At 41.2% G+C, this 20118-nt stretch overlaps 1 protein-coding gene across 1 annotated transcript in view; it reads left to right on the top strand.

Annotated features, from left to right (window-relative positions):
- Window positions 1-13722: 13722 nt before the first annotated feature.
- PDE3B (phosphodiesterase 3B) overlaps window positions 13723-20118 on the top strand; it is a 54464-nt gene continuing 48068 nt past the window's right edge. Inside the window, exon 1 of the mRNA XM_063289417.1 lies at window positions 13723-15023. Within this exon, the coding sequence (XP_063145487.1) occupies window positions 14028-15023 (996 nt within the window). The 5' untranslated portion in view covers window positions 13723-14027. The remainder of the gene's footprint in view (window positions 15024-20118) is intronic.

Genomic DNA, 20118 nt, shown 5'->3' with positions numbered 1-20118 from the left:
GACAGAACAGCCAGCTGTAAAATTAAAAATTTATTTAGAGCAACCTTTGCAATAGTACTTCAATAGGACAGTTAGAATGGCGCATAGAATGTTGCTGATTTGAAACCCTGCAATTGTTTAATCGCTATTTTCCTTTCCCTGAAACTACCCCCTAACAGAAACACAGAGAGAGAGAGCCTGTGTGGTGTAGTAGTTAGGGTATTGGTCTAGGAGCAGGGAAACTCAGTTTCTAGTCTTCCCTTTGGCACAGAAGCAGGCTGGGTAATTTTGGGCCAATCACTTTCTTGAAGCTGTAGCCTGAGAAGTCAAAAAATATCAACTACCCTGGACCAGCATGGTATATTACAGTCCATACCCTTCAATGAAGAGGACTTCATCCTGCAGTGGATTGTTTTGCCTGATTTTATATATAGGTAGTCCTCGCTTAATGATGGTAATTGGGACCAGCAACTCTATCCATTGACTCTGCTTGTTTGAAGTCAGAGGTGAAGTGTGCAAATGGTGCTTGTGACCACAGGATGCTGCAATGGTTGTAAATGCCTGCCAGCTGCAAAGTGCCCAAAACTCAATCACATGACTGTGGGGACACTGTGACGGTTGTAAGTGTGAAGACCTGTCCTAAAGCTACTTTTTCAGCGCTGTTGTAAGTTTGAATGGTTGCTAAACAGGACAGTTGTTAAGCGACCTGTATATACAGGTGGTCTTCATTTAACGACTACTTGTTCAGTGACCATTCGAACTTGTGATGGTGCTGAATGAGTGGTACTTCTGACTGGTCCTCAAAGTTCCAGCTCTTGCAGCACCCCTGTGGTCATGTGATTGTGATCCAAGTGCTTGGCAACCGGCATGAATTTCCAACCATCACAGTGTCCTGCAGTCACATGATCATGATTTGCAACCTTCCCTGCCGGCTTCCTACAAGCAAAGTCAATGGGGAAGCCGGCAGGAAGCAAGAATCACGTGAAGTCCTTGCTTAATGCAATCACGTGAAGTCCTTGCTTAATGACCTGCAATGATTTGCTTAACGATGGTAACCAGGGACTGCCAGAACTGCCATTGCTAAGTGGTGTGGTCATGTGACATCACACTTTACAACCACTTCGCTTAGTGATGGAAATTCTAGTCCCAATTACCGTTGGGATAGAAATCGTTCTGTTATTTGTTTTATTAATTTCTGCTGGGTTTCAAAGCAGCAATATTCTGCATGCCAGGCAAGTATTATAATCACCATGCTTTGGCAGAGCTTCTGATAAAGATGGCTCTACAAGACTCCACTTCTTTCTGGAAGAAAACCAATATGCCACCTGTTCTTCCTATATTAAATTGTGGGAGGAGTTTTGTTTTTCTGCATCTCACTCTGGGATCCAGACATAAAGTAAGATTGCCCTATCTCCAAAGTACTCTGGACCAGACTGGGTGGTCTCTGCACATTCCTATTCCGTATCAGCTTTGAGAATTCCCATATCTTTAACAGTATTCTTCCTTATCTTTTCCCACAAACAGTTTAACCTAATTGCTCTGAGCTATTTCCCTAAGCAGTAGAATGAGGAATTCTTGTGAAGGAAATTATTTAGTTCATTGCACTCTTTTTGCTGCCAGCAAAAATAAAAGATTGAAACAGAGATTTGACATTAACAAAAAGTAGCTTGGGAGTATCTTGAAAAACTAAGGTTGCTGTTTTCTTCTTGCCACCCCATATTTACTACTTAGAAGCAACAACTGCCTTTATTATTTATTTAATCTATTATTTTCATTATGTCTTTGTTTAGCCTGTATCCACTTTCAGAGCTGAGAGTCTTGTTCAGCAAATATCCTTTTCTTTCATATCTTGTTTGCAAGTTGTGTTTATCCAACCATTTTTCCTTTAGTTGTCAAGCAACAACCACCCAAGCTACATTCTCTGTTCCAACACCAGTCTAAGGAAGAACAGCAGATGGCCTCGCTGCTAAAACAAAGAGTTGCTTTCATTCTTAATTTTGTTTCCTCTGCTCTTTTCATTAAGGAACTCTGTAATGGAATAGTTGACCTTTACAAAGATCAAAATGTAAATAATGTTCTTTACATGTTGGTCTTGAATGTTTGACTTTTAAAATGGTTGCTAAATTCCTGCTGCGTTTAAAAACATATTCTTGTTGCCAAGATGTATCTATTCTCTTCCCCTTCCTCCAGCCCTTTAAGTATTTTCTTTTATTCATCATAGGATAGAGAAAGGAAAGATCTACTAACTGGCTACATAATTGCATTCCTGATTCAAACTAGGGGTGTGCAAAACTTTCCATGGACAACTGTTCCATGTACAGAAAAGTCTACAGCAGTGTTTCTCAACCTCAGCCATTTTAGGATGTGTGGACTTCAACTCCCAGAATACCCCAGCCAGCATCGCTGGGAGTTGAAGTCCACACATCTTAAAATGGCTGAGGTTGAGAAACACGGTCTCCAGTATACACAATATGCCCATTTCTGGTGTTTTCTCCCATGCACAATGCAAAAAGGGACTCTTTTTTTTCTGGGCAGCCCCCCCCCCCATGCAGGCCCACAACTAGGGTCTGTGTCACCTGGGGCAAACATGGATTCTGTGCCCCCACATGGGTTGGTGAGGGAAGTGTTAGCAAGCTTTATTCTTCTATTATACATTAAATTAATAAAACATTCAGTATACAAATACTATTTTGTTATTTTGGCACACCCCCCAGTGCCGCACCCAGGGCACATGCCCCACTTGACACCCCCCCAGTTGTGGCCCTGCCCCCACGCATATCTAGTTCAAACTGTGCACAAATATGAGGAACCTAAATTCATATAAAAGGCCACACTAGATCATTCTGAAGGTTAATTCTCACTCAGCCTTCAGTTCTCATAGTAAGCAACTCTTTGTGAGAAGTCTGAAAACACACCTTCATAAGTGTTCCCCAGTTTGGTGTTCTCTATGTATTGGAGTTCAAATCCCCAGATTCCTTCAATTCTCATAATTCTTTTGCTAAGCAGGTTAGGAATTATGGGAGCTCAAATCTAATTCATCCCCCAGAAAGGTTGATTCAGGAATGTGGTTATTAACCACTGATGCCTTTATCTTCCAAAACTTAGTTTATTTTTCTTTTAAGGCAATCCACGTTGGCAGCCATTATTATATCTTGCAAAAAAAAAAAATCTAACTACTAGATGATCCCAGGTTTAATTATGGTGTCAGAATGAAAAAAATCATTCCCATCTACTTCATGTTGTTGTTGTTTATTCGTTTAGTCGCTTCCGACTCTTCGTGACTTCATGGACCAGCCCACGCCAGAGCTTCCTGTCGGTCGTCAACACCCCCAGCTCCCCCAGGGACGGGTCCGTCACCTCTAGAATATCATCCATCCACCTTGCCCTTGGTCGGCCCCTCTTCCTTTTGCCTTCCACTCTCCCTAGCATCAGCATCTTCTCCAGGGTGTCCTGTCTTCTCATTATGTGGCCAAAGTATTTCAGTTTTGCCTTTAATATCATTCCCTCAAGTGAGCAGTCTGGCTTTATTTCCTGGAGGATGGACTGGTTTGATCTTCTTGCAGTCCAAGGCACTCTCAGAATTTTCCTCCAACACCACAGTTCAAAAGCATCGATCTTCCTTCCCTCAGCCTTCCTTATGGTCCAGCTCTCGCAGCCATATGTTACTACGGGGAACACCATTGCTTTAACTATGCGGACCTTTGTTGTCAGTGTGATGTCTCTGCTCTTAACTATTTTATTGAGATTTGTCATTGCTCTTCTCCCAAGGATGAAGCGTCTTCTGATTTCCTGACTGCAGTCAGCATCTGCAGTAATCTTTGCACCTAGAAATACAAAGTCTTTCACTGCTTCTACATTTTCTCCCTGTATTTGCCAGTTATCAATCAAGCTGGTTGCCATAATCTTGGTTTTTTTGAGGTTTAGCTGCAAGCCAGCTTTTGCACTTTCTGCTTTCACCTTCATCATAAGGCTCCTCAGTTCCCCTTTGCTTTCAGCCATCAAAGTGGTATCATCTGCATATCTGAGATTGTTAATGTTTTTTCCAGCTATTTTAACTCCAGCCTTGGATTCCTCAAGCCCAGCATGTCGCATGATGTGTTCTGCATACAAGTTGAATAGGTAGGGTGAGAGTATACAACCTTGCCATACTCCTTTCCCAATCTTAAACCAGTCCGTTGTTCTGTGGTCTGTTCTTACTGTTGCTACTTGGTCGTTATACAGATTTCTCAGGAGGCATACAAGATGACTTGGTATCCCCATACCACTAAGAACTTGCCACAATTTGTTATGGTCCACACAGTCAAAGGCTTTAGAATAGTCAATAAAACAGAAACAGATGTTTTTCTGAAACTCCCTGCCTTTTTCCATTATCCAGCGGATATTGGCAATTTGGTCCCTAGTTCCTCTGCCTTTTCTAAACCCAGCTTGCACATCTGGCAATTCTCGCTCCATGAATTGCTGAAGTCTACCTTGCAGGATCTTGAGCATTACCTTACTGGCATGTGAGATGAGTGCCACTGTTCGATAGTTTGAACATTCTTTAGTGTTTCCCTTTTTTGGTATGGGGATATAAGTTGATTTTTTCCCATCTGATGGCCATTCTTGTGTTTTCCAAATTTGCTGGCATATAGCATGCATTGCCTTGACAGCATCATCTTGCAAGATTTTGAACAGTTCAGCTGGGATGCCATTGTCTCCTGCTGCCTTGTTATTAGCAATGCTTCTTAAGGCCCATTCCACCTCACTCTTCAGGACGTCTGGCTCTAGCTCACTGACCACACCGTCAAAGCTATCCCTGATATTGTTATCCTTCCTATACAGGTCTTCCGTATATTCTTACCACCTTTTCTTGATCTCTTCTTCTTCTGATAGGTCCTTGCCATCTTTGTTTTTGATCATACCCATTTTTGCCTGGAATTTACCTCCAATGTTTCTAATTTTCTGGAAGAGGTCTCTTGTCCTTCCTATTCTATTGTCTTCTTCCACTTCCGCGCATTGCTTGTTTAAAAATAATTCCTTATCTCTTCTGGCTAACCTCTGGAATTTTGCATTTAATTGGCTATATCTCCCCCTATCACTGTTGCCTTTTGCTTTCCTTCTTTCTTGGCCTACTTCTAGTGTCTCAGCAGACAGCCATTTTGCCTTCTTGGTTTTCTCTTTCTTTGGGATGTATTTTGTTGCCGCCTCCTGAACAATGTTGCGAACTTCTGCCCATAGTTCTTCCAGGACCCTATCTACTAAGTCCAGTCCCTTAAATCTATTCTTCACCCCCACTGCATATTCCTTAGGAATATTAGTGAGCTCATATCTAGCTGATCTGTGGGTCTTCCCTAATCTCTTTAGTCTGATCCTAAATTGTGCAACAAGAATTTCATGATCAGAACTACAGTCAGCTCCAGGTCTTGTTTTTACCGACTGTATAGATGTCCGCCACCTTTGGCTGCAAAGGATGTAGTCAATCTGATTTCGGTGTTGTCCATCTGGTGAAGTCCATGTATAAAGCCATCTCTTAGGTTGTTGGAAGAGAGTGTTTGTTATGCAGAGTGAGTTGTCTTGGCAAAATTCTATCAGCCTATGTCTTGCTTCATTTTGTTCTCCCAGGCCATGCTTACCTATAATTCCAGGTGGCATTTGACTGCCCACCTTAGCATTCCAGTGTCCTGTGATGAAAATAACATCTCTTTTAGGCATGTTGTCCAGTAGGTGTTGCAGATCCTCATAGAACTGCTCTACTTCAGCTTCTTCAGCATCTCTGGTTGGGGCGTATATTTGGATCACTGTGATGTTAGATGGCTTGCCCTGAATTCGAATTGAGATCATTCTGTCATTTTTTGGATTGTATCCAAGCACTGCTTTAGCCACTTTACTATTAATTATGAAGGCTACTCCATTTCTTCTGTGGTCCTCTTGTCCACAGTAGTAGATCTGGTGGTCATTTGATGTGAAGTGGCCCATTCCAGTCCATTTCAGTTCACTGATGCCCAAAATGTCTATCTTTAATCTTGACATCTCACCAATAACCACATCCAATTTGCCCTGGCTCATAGATCTTACATTCCAGGTTCCAATGGTGTGTTGATCGTTAGAACATCGGATTCGCCGTTCACCACCAGCACCGTCGGCCGCTAGCCGTCCTTTCGGCTTTGAGCTAGCTGCATCATCACGTCTGGGGCTAGTTGAACTCATCCTCTGTTCCTCCCCAGTAGCATTTTGACCATCTTCCGACCTGGGGGTCTCATCTTCCGATGGTATACCGACATATCTCTGGTTGTACTGATCCATTTAGTTTTCACGGCAAGAATACTGGGGTGGGTTGCCATTACCTTCCCCAGGGATCGCATTTAGTCTGACCTCTCTGTCATGACCTTCCCGTCTTGGGTGGCCCTTCATGGTTTAGCTCATGGCATCATTGAGGTGCTCAAGCTCCAGCACCACGACAAGCTAACGATCCTTTGCTGAAGATCTACTTCATATCATCAATAATTTTACATAAATCTATCATGTTCTTCTCTCTTCATACTTTTTTTAAGTTAAATGTTTACCTTACTTTTTTCAGTTGAACAAAATCTTATTTCAGATGTAATGATCAGTAGTATTCCAAATAGTCCTATCACAGAATCCTATAAAGGAGGTGACAGGTTATTCTGGCGGTTTGTACAGAGAGAATCACTTTAGAAATCATTTCTTAACTGCTCCCTGGGTTTTAGGAATTAAACTATTAAAATAGATTAAAAGTAGATTACAGTAGTTCCTTCATTAGAAAAATAAATGCGTGCTTTGTACAATTTGTAACATAGGGAATGATAGCATATGTTAAACTAGACCTGCACAACTTGTGGAGGGGAAAGGGACAGATTGATACCATAAAAATAACCACAGGCCACAAAGTAATACCTGGCACGCTATTCGGCAGCAAACAGTGTGGCAGCAATGAGGGATCTGGCAGCATCCATGAGATCTGGCGGTGTCAGAGGTCCTCAGCAGCATACATTTTGGGGTGAAAATGGCTGCAAATGCTGCAACAACAGATCTTTCATGCTGGTTGTAAAATTTGGCAGCAATGAGTAAGGCTTAGTCCTTTTATTGGAATTTACTGATAGTATCCTTCCGAGGTGGGTAAAATGAGTACCCAGCTTGCTGGGGAAGGTGACGATTGGGGAAGGCAATGGCAAACCACCCCGCGATAGTCTGCCAAGAAAACGTCGCAAAAGCGGCGTCCCTCCAAAGGGTCAGACGTGCTTGCACAGGGGACCTTTCACCTTTCACACAATCATGGAGTTATAAAATCTTGTTTATCTCAACTACTGTAGGAGACATGCTGTTACTACAATGACACCATGAAGAATCAAAACTCTGCAGATGGCACTACTTGCTTGCTCTACTTTTTGGCATGGAAATGTATCTGGATCATAGGCAGTGTACTTTTCTTCATAAAATAAATTTGAGGCCCAGAAACAGTTCACAGTTTTCTTTCTGGACAGTGAACTGTGCATAGTTCCATTTTTTATAGCAATTCTTGGAAACACATAAGTGCAGCTTAAATAAATACTGTAGAAATAAGCAGAAATGTTTGTAGGCTCATAGCCAGGTATACTGCAAATAGCAAAACAATTTAGGCCATGGGAAAAAATAAGGAGTGAGGTTTCAGTTAAGTCAATGATGTATTGATGTTGGTATAAGTGTATTTTTAAAAAACAATATGGTACCTTCATAAAACTGATCTTGGTAAGCTTCAGCCTTTTTGTTAAATATTGAACAAAAGCATTGTATGTATTACAACATCACTGAGATAGGACTGAACTGATTGGCAGAGAAGCATTTTACTGATACTTAGGGCAATACATCCAAGGTCTGTATGTATACAACCAAGGCATCATCCATAGTTAACTGAAAGGTATTTATGAATGATGCAAAGGGTTGCAGAAGGATGCAGACATCTATCTTTGCTTGCTATTTTAATTGTTATCCTTAAAGAACAGGGATTTCTTTGTCTTATCAGGCTACTTACTGCCCAATTGATTAGTTTTCCATGCTTTTCATCCTACAGTTAAATCATTCATAAAAGGTTTACCTAACTTTATTTACTTAACAAAGTTAACGACCTCAACCTGGTCTCTCCCATATTAATGTCCTCTTGGAGTCTCTTTTTTCCCCACAAATAAGCCACATTCTGAAATGTTCACAACTTGCCCACTTTCGCTTCTTTCATGGAAAATTGCTTTTCTAACACAATATTGTTTGTGAGATGTTCTGCCCTTTGGCCTAACTCACAGTTCTTACTCCAGCACAGGGACACTTAGTTGCACCTAAGAATGGACAAATCATTTATCTTGAAAATGACGTTTCTTTCCTTTCTTCCCTTCGTACCTTGGACATTTGTCAGTCACTGATTGTAGACTTCAGAGAATGCACCCAACCAATCCTTTGCTATGAAAATAAGAATATTGTATCCTCTATTATTCCCTATTCCAATAGTGAATGGGCACATTTTACCAAAACCAATGAAACATCTGCAGCCTTCTGGGTAGTTGTATTGGTATCATTTGCTGACTGCCTCATGATCCCAGCTGTTGAGCTAAATTATCTAAGTGTCCAAGCCAGGTTGAAAGAGCCTTTCTTCCTACCAAATTCTGCTCCAGAGATATGTTCCTTATTCATCTTGTTTGTTTCGGTCTGTGCCTTCAAGTCAGTGCTGACTCCTGGTGACTGCTGGGACAAGTCCCTGCAGTTTTCTTGGCAAGATTTTTAGAAGAGGTTTGCCATTGCCTGCTTCTTAGGGCTGAGAGAAAGTGACTGGCCCAAGGTCACCCAGCTGGCTAAAGTGGGACTAGAACTCACAGACTCCAGGTTTCTAGCTTAGTTCCTTAACCTGTAAACCAAACTGGATCTCTTTTTATTCATCTTGACTTCAACTTTTAAATAATGATACTTTGAATATCCATGCTATTCTGTGTACACAGTTTGCACCAGCCCCAACTAGGACATGAAGGAAATAATAAGCAATAGTAAGTAGTGAATAGGGAGCATTAACTACTCATTAACCTGAACACCATAGATGCAATGCGTACTACTGCTTGCTATTTTCTTCATGTCAGAATTTTGAAATTAGCAATTTGAAGATTTTAGAATTTCCTCCACATTTTAGGCGTTCTTTAGGGGCCACTCTTCAGATTTATTTTGTTTTTATTTATACATTCCATTTGATAATTCCATTACAAAAATCCAGTACTGATTTTAGGGTTGTCTCTTTTTTTTAACTGTCAGCAATATTTCAGATTACTCATATAAGAAAAAAGATGGCCCAGTTCAAATGCCAAGGTAGATTTCCAGGATTATGAAGCTGGTGCTCAAAAGAAAAGTACAAACAAATTCCCTATCAAGCCCTCAACTGAAGCATTTGAACTATTTAGCTGACTCTCTTTATAATCAGCAAATAATATATTTTTAAAAGACTGTAATTGTGTTACAGATGCAGATGTTTCGTGGGACATGGTGTTCCACCTCATTTAGCCCCAAACACTGGTGTGGCTTTCTCTTTTGTCCTTCCAGTTTTTGATTCTGAACATGACATGAGTAGTTAATTCCCATTCCCATTCTAATAAATGGATAAACACAAATGTTGGCAGTACTATAAGACCTTAATTTGGTTTGGAACCTTTGCTGAGCGTTACCAACCTGAAAGGTTAATGTTTGATCCCAATGAAAAGCAATTATTTGGGGTAAATACTTAGAGTACAGCTGCTCAGTTTGGTGAATGGCCTTCCAAATAGCATCACCAATCTTTGGGGAAAACCCAAAATGCAAAAACATGAATAGTCTCCCATGGGAAGGATTCTTATATTTAATCTCAAAATGTTATTAAATCCATTTGCACCCTTAGTCCATTTATAACATTCTAAAATCAACATTCTGATCACCTTTTTGCTGTTAATCCCCCCCCCCCCATTTTTTAAAAAATCCTTAAATTTGTACTTAAAACCTCTTTTGTAAAGGATTGAAGGAAACTCACCCAGTGGATACCATGAAACTTGCCATTCCAGAGGTTCTCAACATTTAAAAAGCAATAAAAAATTAAGTTCAAAGTGATCAAGAAATGAGGATGGGCTGAACCTTTTGTCCTTAAAGGCTACATTATGACTATGAGCTTTGATGTAATCCCTCGACTCCCAGCTGCTCAACTCACAAGCAGATTGCAAAAATGTCAGTTCCTGCCATCTACTCATGTCTGGAGTATGTGTGGGCTATCTCACAATCTCTCCTTGCTCCAGAGGGATTTCACCAGCCCAGATCCTGCATCATGCCATCAATTTCAGTGGTAATGTTGTCCCCGTTTCTTCAGGAACATCTTCAGTTTGTCATGTCCTCACCAGAAGTTGGACAACTTAGCCCAGATTTGTAGCCTTGGGCATTATCATTCTCATCCAAAGGGAAAAAGGAGGTAACAGGGAACCAGGGTCACAGAAATCAAAGCAGATATGCCTGAAATAGAAATTATTTTCACCATAAGGATTACTTAATGGTAACCAGGTCGAAGATCTGGACAGCATGGTTTTCCATGAGTGTCCAAGAAGCTATAAAAGTTAATAAATCTTCATTCAGGAAATAGAAAACCTGTCTTAATGAGAATAAAAAGCACAAAGTCTTGCAGAAAAAAATGAAAGTCAATAATTAGAAATGCAACACATGCACACCCCGAACCTGAGGAATGTATTATAAATAAATACATATAAACATACATACATTACTGACTTCTTCAAATATACTTGAAGAAGAAAACCAGCCATGGAATCAGTTGGGTCATAAGATGACAAAGGAATGAAAGGGATGTTCAATATGATATACAATAGCACTTGCAGAAAAACTGCCTATTTTGTATATATGTCTTTGTTACAGAAGATGTAAGGCAGATTCTTGACTTTCTCACAGATTTTTAGGACATCTTTAGAGTCTACACAGTTACAAATTACTTGATTCTGATGGCTGTGCCTGGGAATCCTTAAAGAACTCAGATATGAAATTGCTGCCTTCTTAGCAAAAATATGTAACTTGTCCCTCAAGTCAGACTCAATGCCAGAAACTTGAAGGGTAGCCAGTGTTACCAGTTTTGAAAGAGAGATCCAGGAAAGTATACAATAATCAAATAAAAGTAACTTAAGCACACAGAGGAATAAGACTTGCTGAAGGAAAATCAGCATGCATCCTGCAAAGTAAATCCTGCCTCATCAGTGCTGGATTTTCAAAAAGACTCTGGCAAAGCTTACCAAAAGCATTTTGAATAAACACAGCAGTCATGGGATAAGAGAACTTGACTATTTAAGGATTGCTAACTGGTTAAAAGCAGAAATAAACTGGCAACTTTCAGTTTAAAATATCTCTTTAAAATGGTCGACCAAACAGCAAATATGCTTTAGTTTAAGTAAGTGATGCACATTGGAGCACAAAATCCTGACTTTCTGCATGGCATGTAAATAAAACAATTTTTGTTACCACAGAGTCTGTGCAGCTCAGGAAAGGCAATGATCTTTGCTCCTTATTCTCACTGCCCATAGTCTTCAAAGTTGCTTTTAAGGTCTTGGGAAGTCCCAGGGAAGGTGTACCATGTGAACACACCCTTCTTGTACTTCCTTGGCTGATAAGACTACCTGTCCTATTTGCTATGCCTTATAAGGAAGAAAGGAGACAAAAGAAATCAACTGAGCGTCATAACCATAAAAGCCATAACCCAAGTCAGCAAAACAAATAACTTGATTATAAACTACCAAAAATCCAAAAGTGCTGGTATTTGCAAGGAAACCAAAAAAAAGAAAAGAAAAAGATAATAAATGGAAATAAAATCAAGCAGGTGCTCACCTTCAAATATCTGGGAATAGTCTTCCATGCTCAGGGGGTCTGGAAAGCCTGTCAGAGATAGATTATTCAAAGAGCCTCAAAGTCCTCAACAGGAGATTCTCCTACTCTATTAAGAGATTCTTCTACTCCAAAGGAAGGGAATTAATACCAGCAGCCTTAAAATTGTTTGAGGCCAAAATCCTCACCCAACTTTTATACAGAGCCCAGGTAGGACTTTATATGAAGAAAAATGCAGCCTTATACAAACAACATTTTTAAGGTCCACACTTGTGGCCCCAAGGAACATCCCTAATGCAGCTCTCAGGCTTGAGATGGGAATGCCCAAAATAGTAGCAAGGGTACAGCGATATCTTGGCTTTAGACTACACTCTTCCCTAATGGTCTAGTTCAAGCAATATTTTCAGATGAGCATCCATCACCATAATTATCACAGAGAACCAGAAATTGAGTGGCTCTGGGCTGGCCACAGATTGGCTCTTAGCTTCTGACTTTGACCAAGCAAAGAAGTCAAAAGGCTGGATGACATTGAGTATCACACTCAAACTAGCACCCTCTCCCAAAATACCAGAACCCTGATAACAAAAGGCTCCTGGCAACCCACAAGTTATCTACATACACTGACCTTCCCCAGGTTGAGGAAGGATTTCTTCAGAGCCAGGCAATGTGCTACCATTGGCACTATTACAGGGCAGATTTACTAAAACCCCATTAATAGAGCGTACCTGCTCTTGTGACTCTGGAGACATAGAAACTATCCAATATGTGCTGTTCCACTGCAATTTTTGCATGACTCTAGGTAGGGATTACCTGTCCTTCCAGGAAGGACAGAGGAATACCATGTGAATCTTCTCAGATTCCAACTGTTATCCACACAGTAGCCAAATTTTGTGTGGCTGCAGTGAAAACACAGCAACACTTAGTGCAAATGTTCCAGCCTACAGCTATTTTATTGATTATACTATTTTATTAATATTAATTTTACTAATTTTATTAATTTTATCCTTAATAATTTATTAAACTTGTTTGCTGACCAACTCTCAGTGACTCTGGGTGGCTCACAACAATCAAATAAATCACAATGAAATCAGTAAAAAATGAGAAAGATAAAAGATGGTAAACTTTTATGATGAAGGGAGGGGTCATCAAGGCCTGGGTATTCACAACTACTTCAGAGTGGGGGCCTACGGATCTCGGAAGGGGGACCTCGGTCCAGAGGGCAGGCGCTGCTACAGAGAAGGCGCGCTTCTGGGGTGCCGATAGGTGAGATTGTTAAATCGAAGGAATCCGGAGCGCGCCAACCGTATAGGATCCAATCACCCGGACAGATGCTATGTTGTTTAACTTCTGTTAGTATTACCCATCTTTGAGCGTAACAATAAATTTGATTTGATTTGAATTCAGCATCAAGACAGAGAGTCCTAGCGTAGCTCAGGGGAAAGCGGGGAGAGAGAATTCTTGCAAATTCTCAAGAATCAGAGGAAAGGGTGAGAATCGGAAGCGATCTCCAGAGCGGGTTGTTTAAAGTTAAGCTCCGCTGCCCAAGACTGTGGAAGGGCCAAGCCGCTCCTTAGACTGCAGTCCAATCCTCACAAGGATTAAACTTCCACGAACTCGGTAGAACTTATTTCTCAGCAGTTACACCGGACTCTGCTGCTAAGCCGCTCCCCTTTCTATTGGGGACAGACACACACACACACACCCAGCCACCCCCATCTACGGGGCTTCTCGGATTGCCTGCCCTTTCGTACTCTATAACGTGTGCCCTGCAGGGGGGGCAGCGGGCAAAAAAAGAAGAAGCGAGCTCTCGCATTTGTGCCGTCACCGGAAGGCGTGTCTTGGAAGAGCGCGTGCGGACCTTGCTGCCGTGGAACTCTGGGAGGCGACAGCGCGTTCTCTGCGAGAGTGAGCGAGCGAGGGAAAGGGGGAAAGAGGTACTTTTACCTTTCTCCCGCTCTCTCTGTCTCTTTCTCCCTTCCTCCGGCTTTTACCCACCATGCTCCGAGTCTGGACTCTGCGATCCCGCCGCCGTTTGCGCTTCAGGAGCGAGGCTCATTATTGCTGGCTTTCCCCGGGTTTCCCTCTCTAGGGAAAGGATGAAGAAGGCAGGGTCGGGAGGTAGGAGAAGCTGACGAACTCTCGCTTCTTCTTCTCCTTCTTCTCCGCCTCCACCTCCTCCAGCCTGTTCCTGCGCGACCACCATGAGGGATGAGAAAGAAGCCGCCGCCGCCGCCGCCGCTCCTTGCTGCCGCGGGCTCAACAAACTTCTCAGCCAGCATCCTCCGGCTCGCGGTTCTGCGGAGCCCAGCCTGCGGAACGGCTACGCGAAGGGATGCGCGACTCCCCTGCCCCGGAGCCCCCCGCTGGACCTCCGTGCGCTGCTCCCAGCCGCCTCTCGCCGGCCTCTGGTCTTGGGGCTGGGCGCCGCGGCTGCTGCCTTGGTTCTCCTGGCGTGGTCCTTGCTCTGGGGAGAGCGCGAAAGGAAAGCAGGCGGAGCTGCGAGCCGCCCCGAAGCAGCCGGGCTGTTGGCACCGCTCGGGCTTTGCCAGTGCCTGAGTCCCCTCTTCAGTCTCGCCTGTGCCTTTTACTTCCTCACCTGCTATCTGGCCCGGGACGAGCCCGGCGGCCTCTGGTGGCTTCTGGCGCTGCCGGTTTGCTGCTACGCGGGGGATCTGGTGGCGCTGCAGTGGCTCCTGCTGTCCCGCCAGGCCAAAGCAGAGGAAGGCGTCCCCCAACCCCCACCCGCCGAAGTGCAGATGATGGCGGGGCGGTTGCTGGCCGCGCTCGGCACTGTGGCTGGGCTGACCCTTTTGCAGCGCAGCCTCAAACTCCGCAGCAGCCTCCTGGTTTTGGTTTTCTCCAGCTTCGTGTGGCTGGTCTCGCTCACCTGTCTGGGTGCTCTGCCTCCGCCCCTTAGACCGCTGCTGTCCTGCTTCGCCGGGACGGCGGGATGCTTGTTGGCGCTGCTGGGAGGAGGGTGCTGCATATGCTCCTCTCGCTCCCCTCTGGGTCGGTGTTCACAGCAGCAAGCCCGGTGTTCGCATCCCAAGTTGCCCAGCAGCACAGAGCACAGAGTTCCTGTGATCCGACCCAGGAGGAGATCCAGTTGTGTGTCCTTGGGAGAGACTTCTGCCACTTACTATGGCAGCTGCAAAATGTCCAGGAGACCTTCGTTGCCTTGCATTTCTAAAGAACAGGTAAGTCTGACTCTGCCCCCCCCCCCCCAGTGCTTTAGGCAGAGCCTGGCGAGGCTTTCTGCAGGAGCATCCTGCAACTCTAATAAAGATCTCTCCTATCACCTTAGGCGGTGTGTGTCCATTATCCAGTGTCATGCTTGTGGGAATTGTATCTATGATTTGGCCAGGACTATGCAATCACCAAAAGCGAATGTAATTGACTCACCTAATTCAAAACCTATATCCTCGAGGAATAGCCACATTAGTCTGTTGCAGTGAATATAATCTGTATATGCTGATGTTGCTAGCCTAAACACAGAATTACTTGTTGATCTTCATGTCACATTGCTTGTTGATAAATTGCAAAACAAAACTTCATTGTCTAAGCCAAAATAAACTTTTAAAGGACTTTGTAACTAATCTGATAGCCTTTGTTGCTCAGGACAAACTTAGTATACATTTCCAAAATGAGGTCCACAGATTCTCATAAAGAATACAAGCTAGGTTAACACTCAGCTGTTGAACTTTTTGAAATTAACTCAATATTACTTTTCTCATTCCAATAAAGGAGGAGAAACTGTTGTGTGAAGCTTCTTGTGTAACATGGCTTTTGAGTTATTCACAAAAACTTAGCAGTCAGACATAAACACAACCAATTTTGTTTTGACAAACAGGAGATCAATAAAGATTTCATTGGAAATGACAAGAAAGACAAAGGCCTAAGGAAAAAACATTGGGAAAGGTGTACCAACTTGTCATGTTATTAAGAAAATAGCATACAAACTGTGGAAAAACTAGAGTTCATTTCTTAAAAAGACCTCAGGCATAGTGTTACTGTATTGCTTTCAAATACATTGAATTGTACTTAGCCAAATTCATTGGCGGTACTTGTATTTAAAAGGGGTTATGAGTGAGCACAACATTTCTTTTGATACATCCATAACTTACATTGCTCATTTTAAGGTTGATAAGATTAAAAATTATAATACTACATTATAACTATCTCAAGTGAACATAGTCAGTTGCTAGAAAAGCCTAGCAAGTTCTAGTTGCTAGAAAAGTCATAGCTAATAGACTTGATTATGAAAGATTCTCATAATTTGAAAAACCGACCATATGAAATAATTATCTATTAGCAAATGAAGGAAGCTTCTCTTCAGTTTTGGGAGGTTTGGCTTTATCTTAATGTACTATCATTTTTTAAAATCAACTTGCACAGTAAGACTGCAATTCTGTGCATATCTACATGTGTGCAAGTTCTAAGGAACACTGAGTTTATTCTGTGCATATGATTGGACTGTGCATTCTCATGTATCTTCTTCCCTGAGCTTTTAAATATGAAGTTGTATCTTCCATAGTAGATTTTCAGTTAAATAAATTATAACTGAAAGAATTAGCTTTGTATTTCTATAAGAAAGAAGGAAAATTATTATGATTTTCAAAAATACTGCTGTAACTGTTCCTTCTAAGGTATAATATATTTTCTAGTAGCCATTTCAAAAGTAGTTTACTGCTAATTATCTAATATACGTCAATTACATAATTTTATAAATGTGCAGTGGCTGCAAACCAGTATATGCCCTTGAGCTTAATCACTTGAAGACATAGACTGTTGCACTGTAATACGTACATTGTATAATGTTAAACTCTGTAATAATGTAATGGGCATGTTGTATCAGTTAATTTCTTAGTTATTCCATAACAGGTAAATGTATCAATTCTCATTTTTTAAAAAAGGTTATCCTTCTTTCCTAATATAGAAGCCAGCTTTGCAGATTAATATAATAACATTAGTTATTGTTGAAGTTTCATTTTAGAAAAATGTAAAAGAATACAAATTCTTTAATTCTGGAAAGTACTGAGGAAATACAGAAAAAGTAAATTGGGTCACTATTTAGCACATCTTTGTAACTTTTTTGAGAACCAGATGGTACATCAATAAAACACAGATCAAATAATCCAAGCAGGAAAAAAGTTGTGCTATATACATCCATGAATGAAGCAAATGAGACATTTTGTGTGCTACTTTAACAGACACTGTTCACAGTGAAAGTAGTTGTTTTCTGTAGGAGACTATATACATGATGCAGAATAGCTTTGTGTATAACCATGATGCCTGAAAAAATGAAATAGTTAACTTATTTTTATGCAGCGGGTGTAAATTTGAAAAAAATGCATGGGAAGGATACGCAGATTTTAAATAAAGGGATAGTTTGCATGTGTCTCCAGTGTTTCGTTTCTAATGTCACACCTGCCCTGGCAAAACAGGAAGTATATCTCATGCATGAATTATACTTCCACTGTTCCTGTACTGCAAATATATAGTATATAAAGCTTTTGCTGTGACTGAACTTTTCTTTTTATGCTTTATATGATACTAGTAAGAGTGGGCTGTAAAACCAGGGATTTTGGTTATTAATATTTCATTAACTAACTTTAAAAGAATTATCAAATCCAATAATAATCTGCATTATAGCTTTTCTAACAATATTAGAGTCTGTAAAAGCCAAGAATCTTATAACTGGTAGCATATAACATTTCAAATGGTTCAACACAATAAAGCAGTGAAAGTTAAGTTCAAGCCACTAGAAACTGTTGACTATTCTGTAATTCAAATTTCTTTTAAATAAAATATCAAAGGAAAGAAGAAATTCAAAATTTGCAAAAAAAGTTTCTCCTTTCAAAGCATCACATATTAATAAAGTTGTATAAGAGTGTTTCTTTTCAATTTTTAAAACCATTTCAGTGGATATAATAATGGTGTGAAATACATGTTTCCTGAGCTGATTCTCCTTGGCACAGATTTGGAAATAAATATTGTTCAGGTAAGAATCATATAACTGGGATTTTACTGAGAGAGAGAGAGAGAGAGAGAGAGAGAGAGAGAGAGAACTGAATTTCCCAGGAAACAGTGGTCACATTATTTAATTACCACTAAAATATCCTCTCGTTCTTGAAAGACCAATATTACAGAGCCTAGGCTCAAACTAATCAGGTCTAGAAAATATATGAAAGGCCTCATTCACCTGAGCTTGGTAACATCTTTGGAACAGATTAACGTTCCATGTAAACATTCCAGGAAGATAATTGCTACAAAACACCTGTCTTAGGATTGACTTGTTTCCTTAACTAGTTGCCCAGAAAATAGGGAATATATACATGAAACTCAGGTTAGTGTTACTCTTTTACAGGGCTAGGGCATTTTAAAAAGTGGAAATTGTCATGATACACTTTATTTTAAAGACTTAAGTTGTTGGACACTAAGGTCTAATACTTTTCCTTTGACTTCTTTAAATGTGTCATCTTTAAATTTCAGTCTTTGAATATAAAAACTGATATCATTTATCACATAAACAAGAATAATAGTTTTGTTCTGTGTCAAAGAAAATGCATTGTGGCACTGTAGAAATGAACTGGCATATCATTCAGTCAGTTGAAGCCTTCAGGGAGAAAAATGGATTTAATAAACAATTTATCATGCTACATTACTTTGTGTTTTAAATGGCTAGTGTGTTGAATACTTTGTGTAATGTAGTATGTGCTGTTCTATTACAATAGTTAATTTATACTTTATTCCAAATATTTTCAGGAAGCAAGTATGTTAAGCCTGATCACATGTACTTTGAACTGTGATTTAATTGCTCTCTCTTCTCCCTATGTTACCACAAATTAATTTGTCAAAATGGACTGCAGTATAACAAAGTTTCCACAAAGTTATTTGTCTTCTACAGACAGCCAAATGACAACAGAATGCTGTCTTACCCAATGAACAGGGAGTGCACACGTAGTTTTAAACAACACTAGCCTAACAGAGTCAGCAGTCAAAAAGAAAATGTGTCATCAACATATACTGAATTAATATACTCAATGATTGTAGTTATTCTTTGCTGCCCATTGCATGTTTTCTGTAGTTTTTTTTTTAAACCTCCTTTGCAACATACTTTCCCCCCATAACTTTCTGTTGCCTTTTTTCTCGTTTTAAGTCAATAATTTAAATAAGTAAGGATCAAGAAGAAGCTTCCATCTTTATCTGGAGGGAAATTGCTGGGCATTTCTGGCCATATAGCTGCTGCTTACAGTATTCAGGTTTTGCACATAGAATGCAAAGGTTGGCAGGAGAGTTGTAAGCATATTCAATAAACATGTGTAGAAGCCTTCCCATAAGTGAGAAGCACATGCTTCTCAATTGCTGCAGTGATCAGTTGTGAGGAAGTTTGTACATTTAGTTGGACATGCCTAAACTTTAGAATATAATGTCCAAAAGGCTTTATAGTCATGAATGCCTAGGGTTTTTTGATGGAAGGGAAATTCTCATGGTCTTGCCCTTATCACATTACAAAGATAATAAACAGATGCTTGCTAGATAATTGGCATGTCAAATAATTTAGACATATGCTTTTACCTAGGATTGAGATACTTTGGAAGGTGCCCTGAATTGGACCTGGAAGGACACGAATTGGGGTTGGCAGTATTGAGTTGGACAGTGTGATTACCATGAGGAGACTGCTGCCGCCCCCACAGAGTCTTGTGGGACCATCTTCCAGACTAAAGCTGGACACTACCCCACTGGCTCTCTCCCTTGGACTCAAGTTAAAGCACCCTGACCTTCTAGCCAGTTACAGCTGGTTGTCCTATCAAGAAGTGGAGGGTGGGGGTGACAGATATGTTAGAGAGCTGTTGTAGTGACCTGACCTCCTTCCTTGGATTATCAAGGTCAGGTGCAGTCTGAGGCAGGGCTGTTGGGCTGCTATGAGGGCCTGGGATGAGTGTGAGTGTATAGATTTGGGGTAAGTGGGTGGGACAAATGGGAGCCTTGGCCTGGGAAATGAGAATGAGGGATTGGAGCTTGAGAGGGCAGGCTGGAACTTCAGGACTGTGATGGGCTTCAGCTTCAGAGGACTGTGGAAGAAGCGGGTTATTTGGCCCCATTTCAGGTTGGGGATTAGGACAGAAATGGATTGGTGGTACTTACTGATTACCTGTGATGGAGCTGAGATGGGGGTAATGTGTCCATTCTCATCCTCCTTGATTTCATCAGCTTTTGGTATCCTTTTGGACCAACTTTGGGAGCTGGGGGAGGTAGGCACAGTTTTACATTGGTTCTCCTCCTTTCTCT

The sequence above is a fragment of the Candoia aspera genome, chromosome 1 (assembly GCF_035149785.1).
Source record: "Candoia aspera isolate rCanAsp1 chromosome 1, rCanAsp1.hap2, whole genome shotgun sequence".
NCBI lineage: Eukaryota > Metazoa > Chordata > Lepidosauria > Squamata > Boidae > Candoia > Candoia aspera.
Note: the sequence above shows the minus strand (reverse complement) of the source record. Positions and strands in the feature narration are given on the sequence as shown.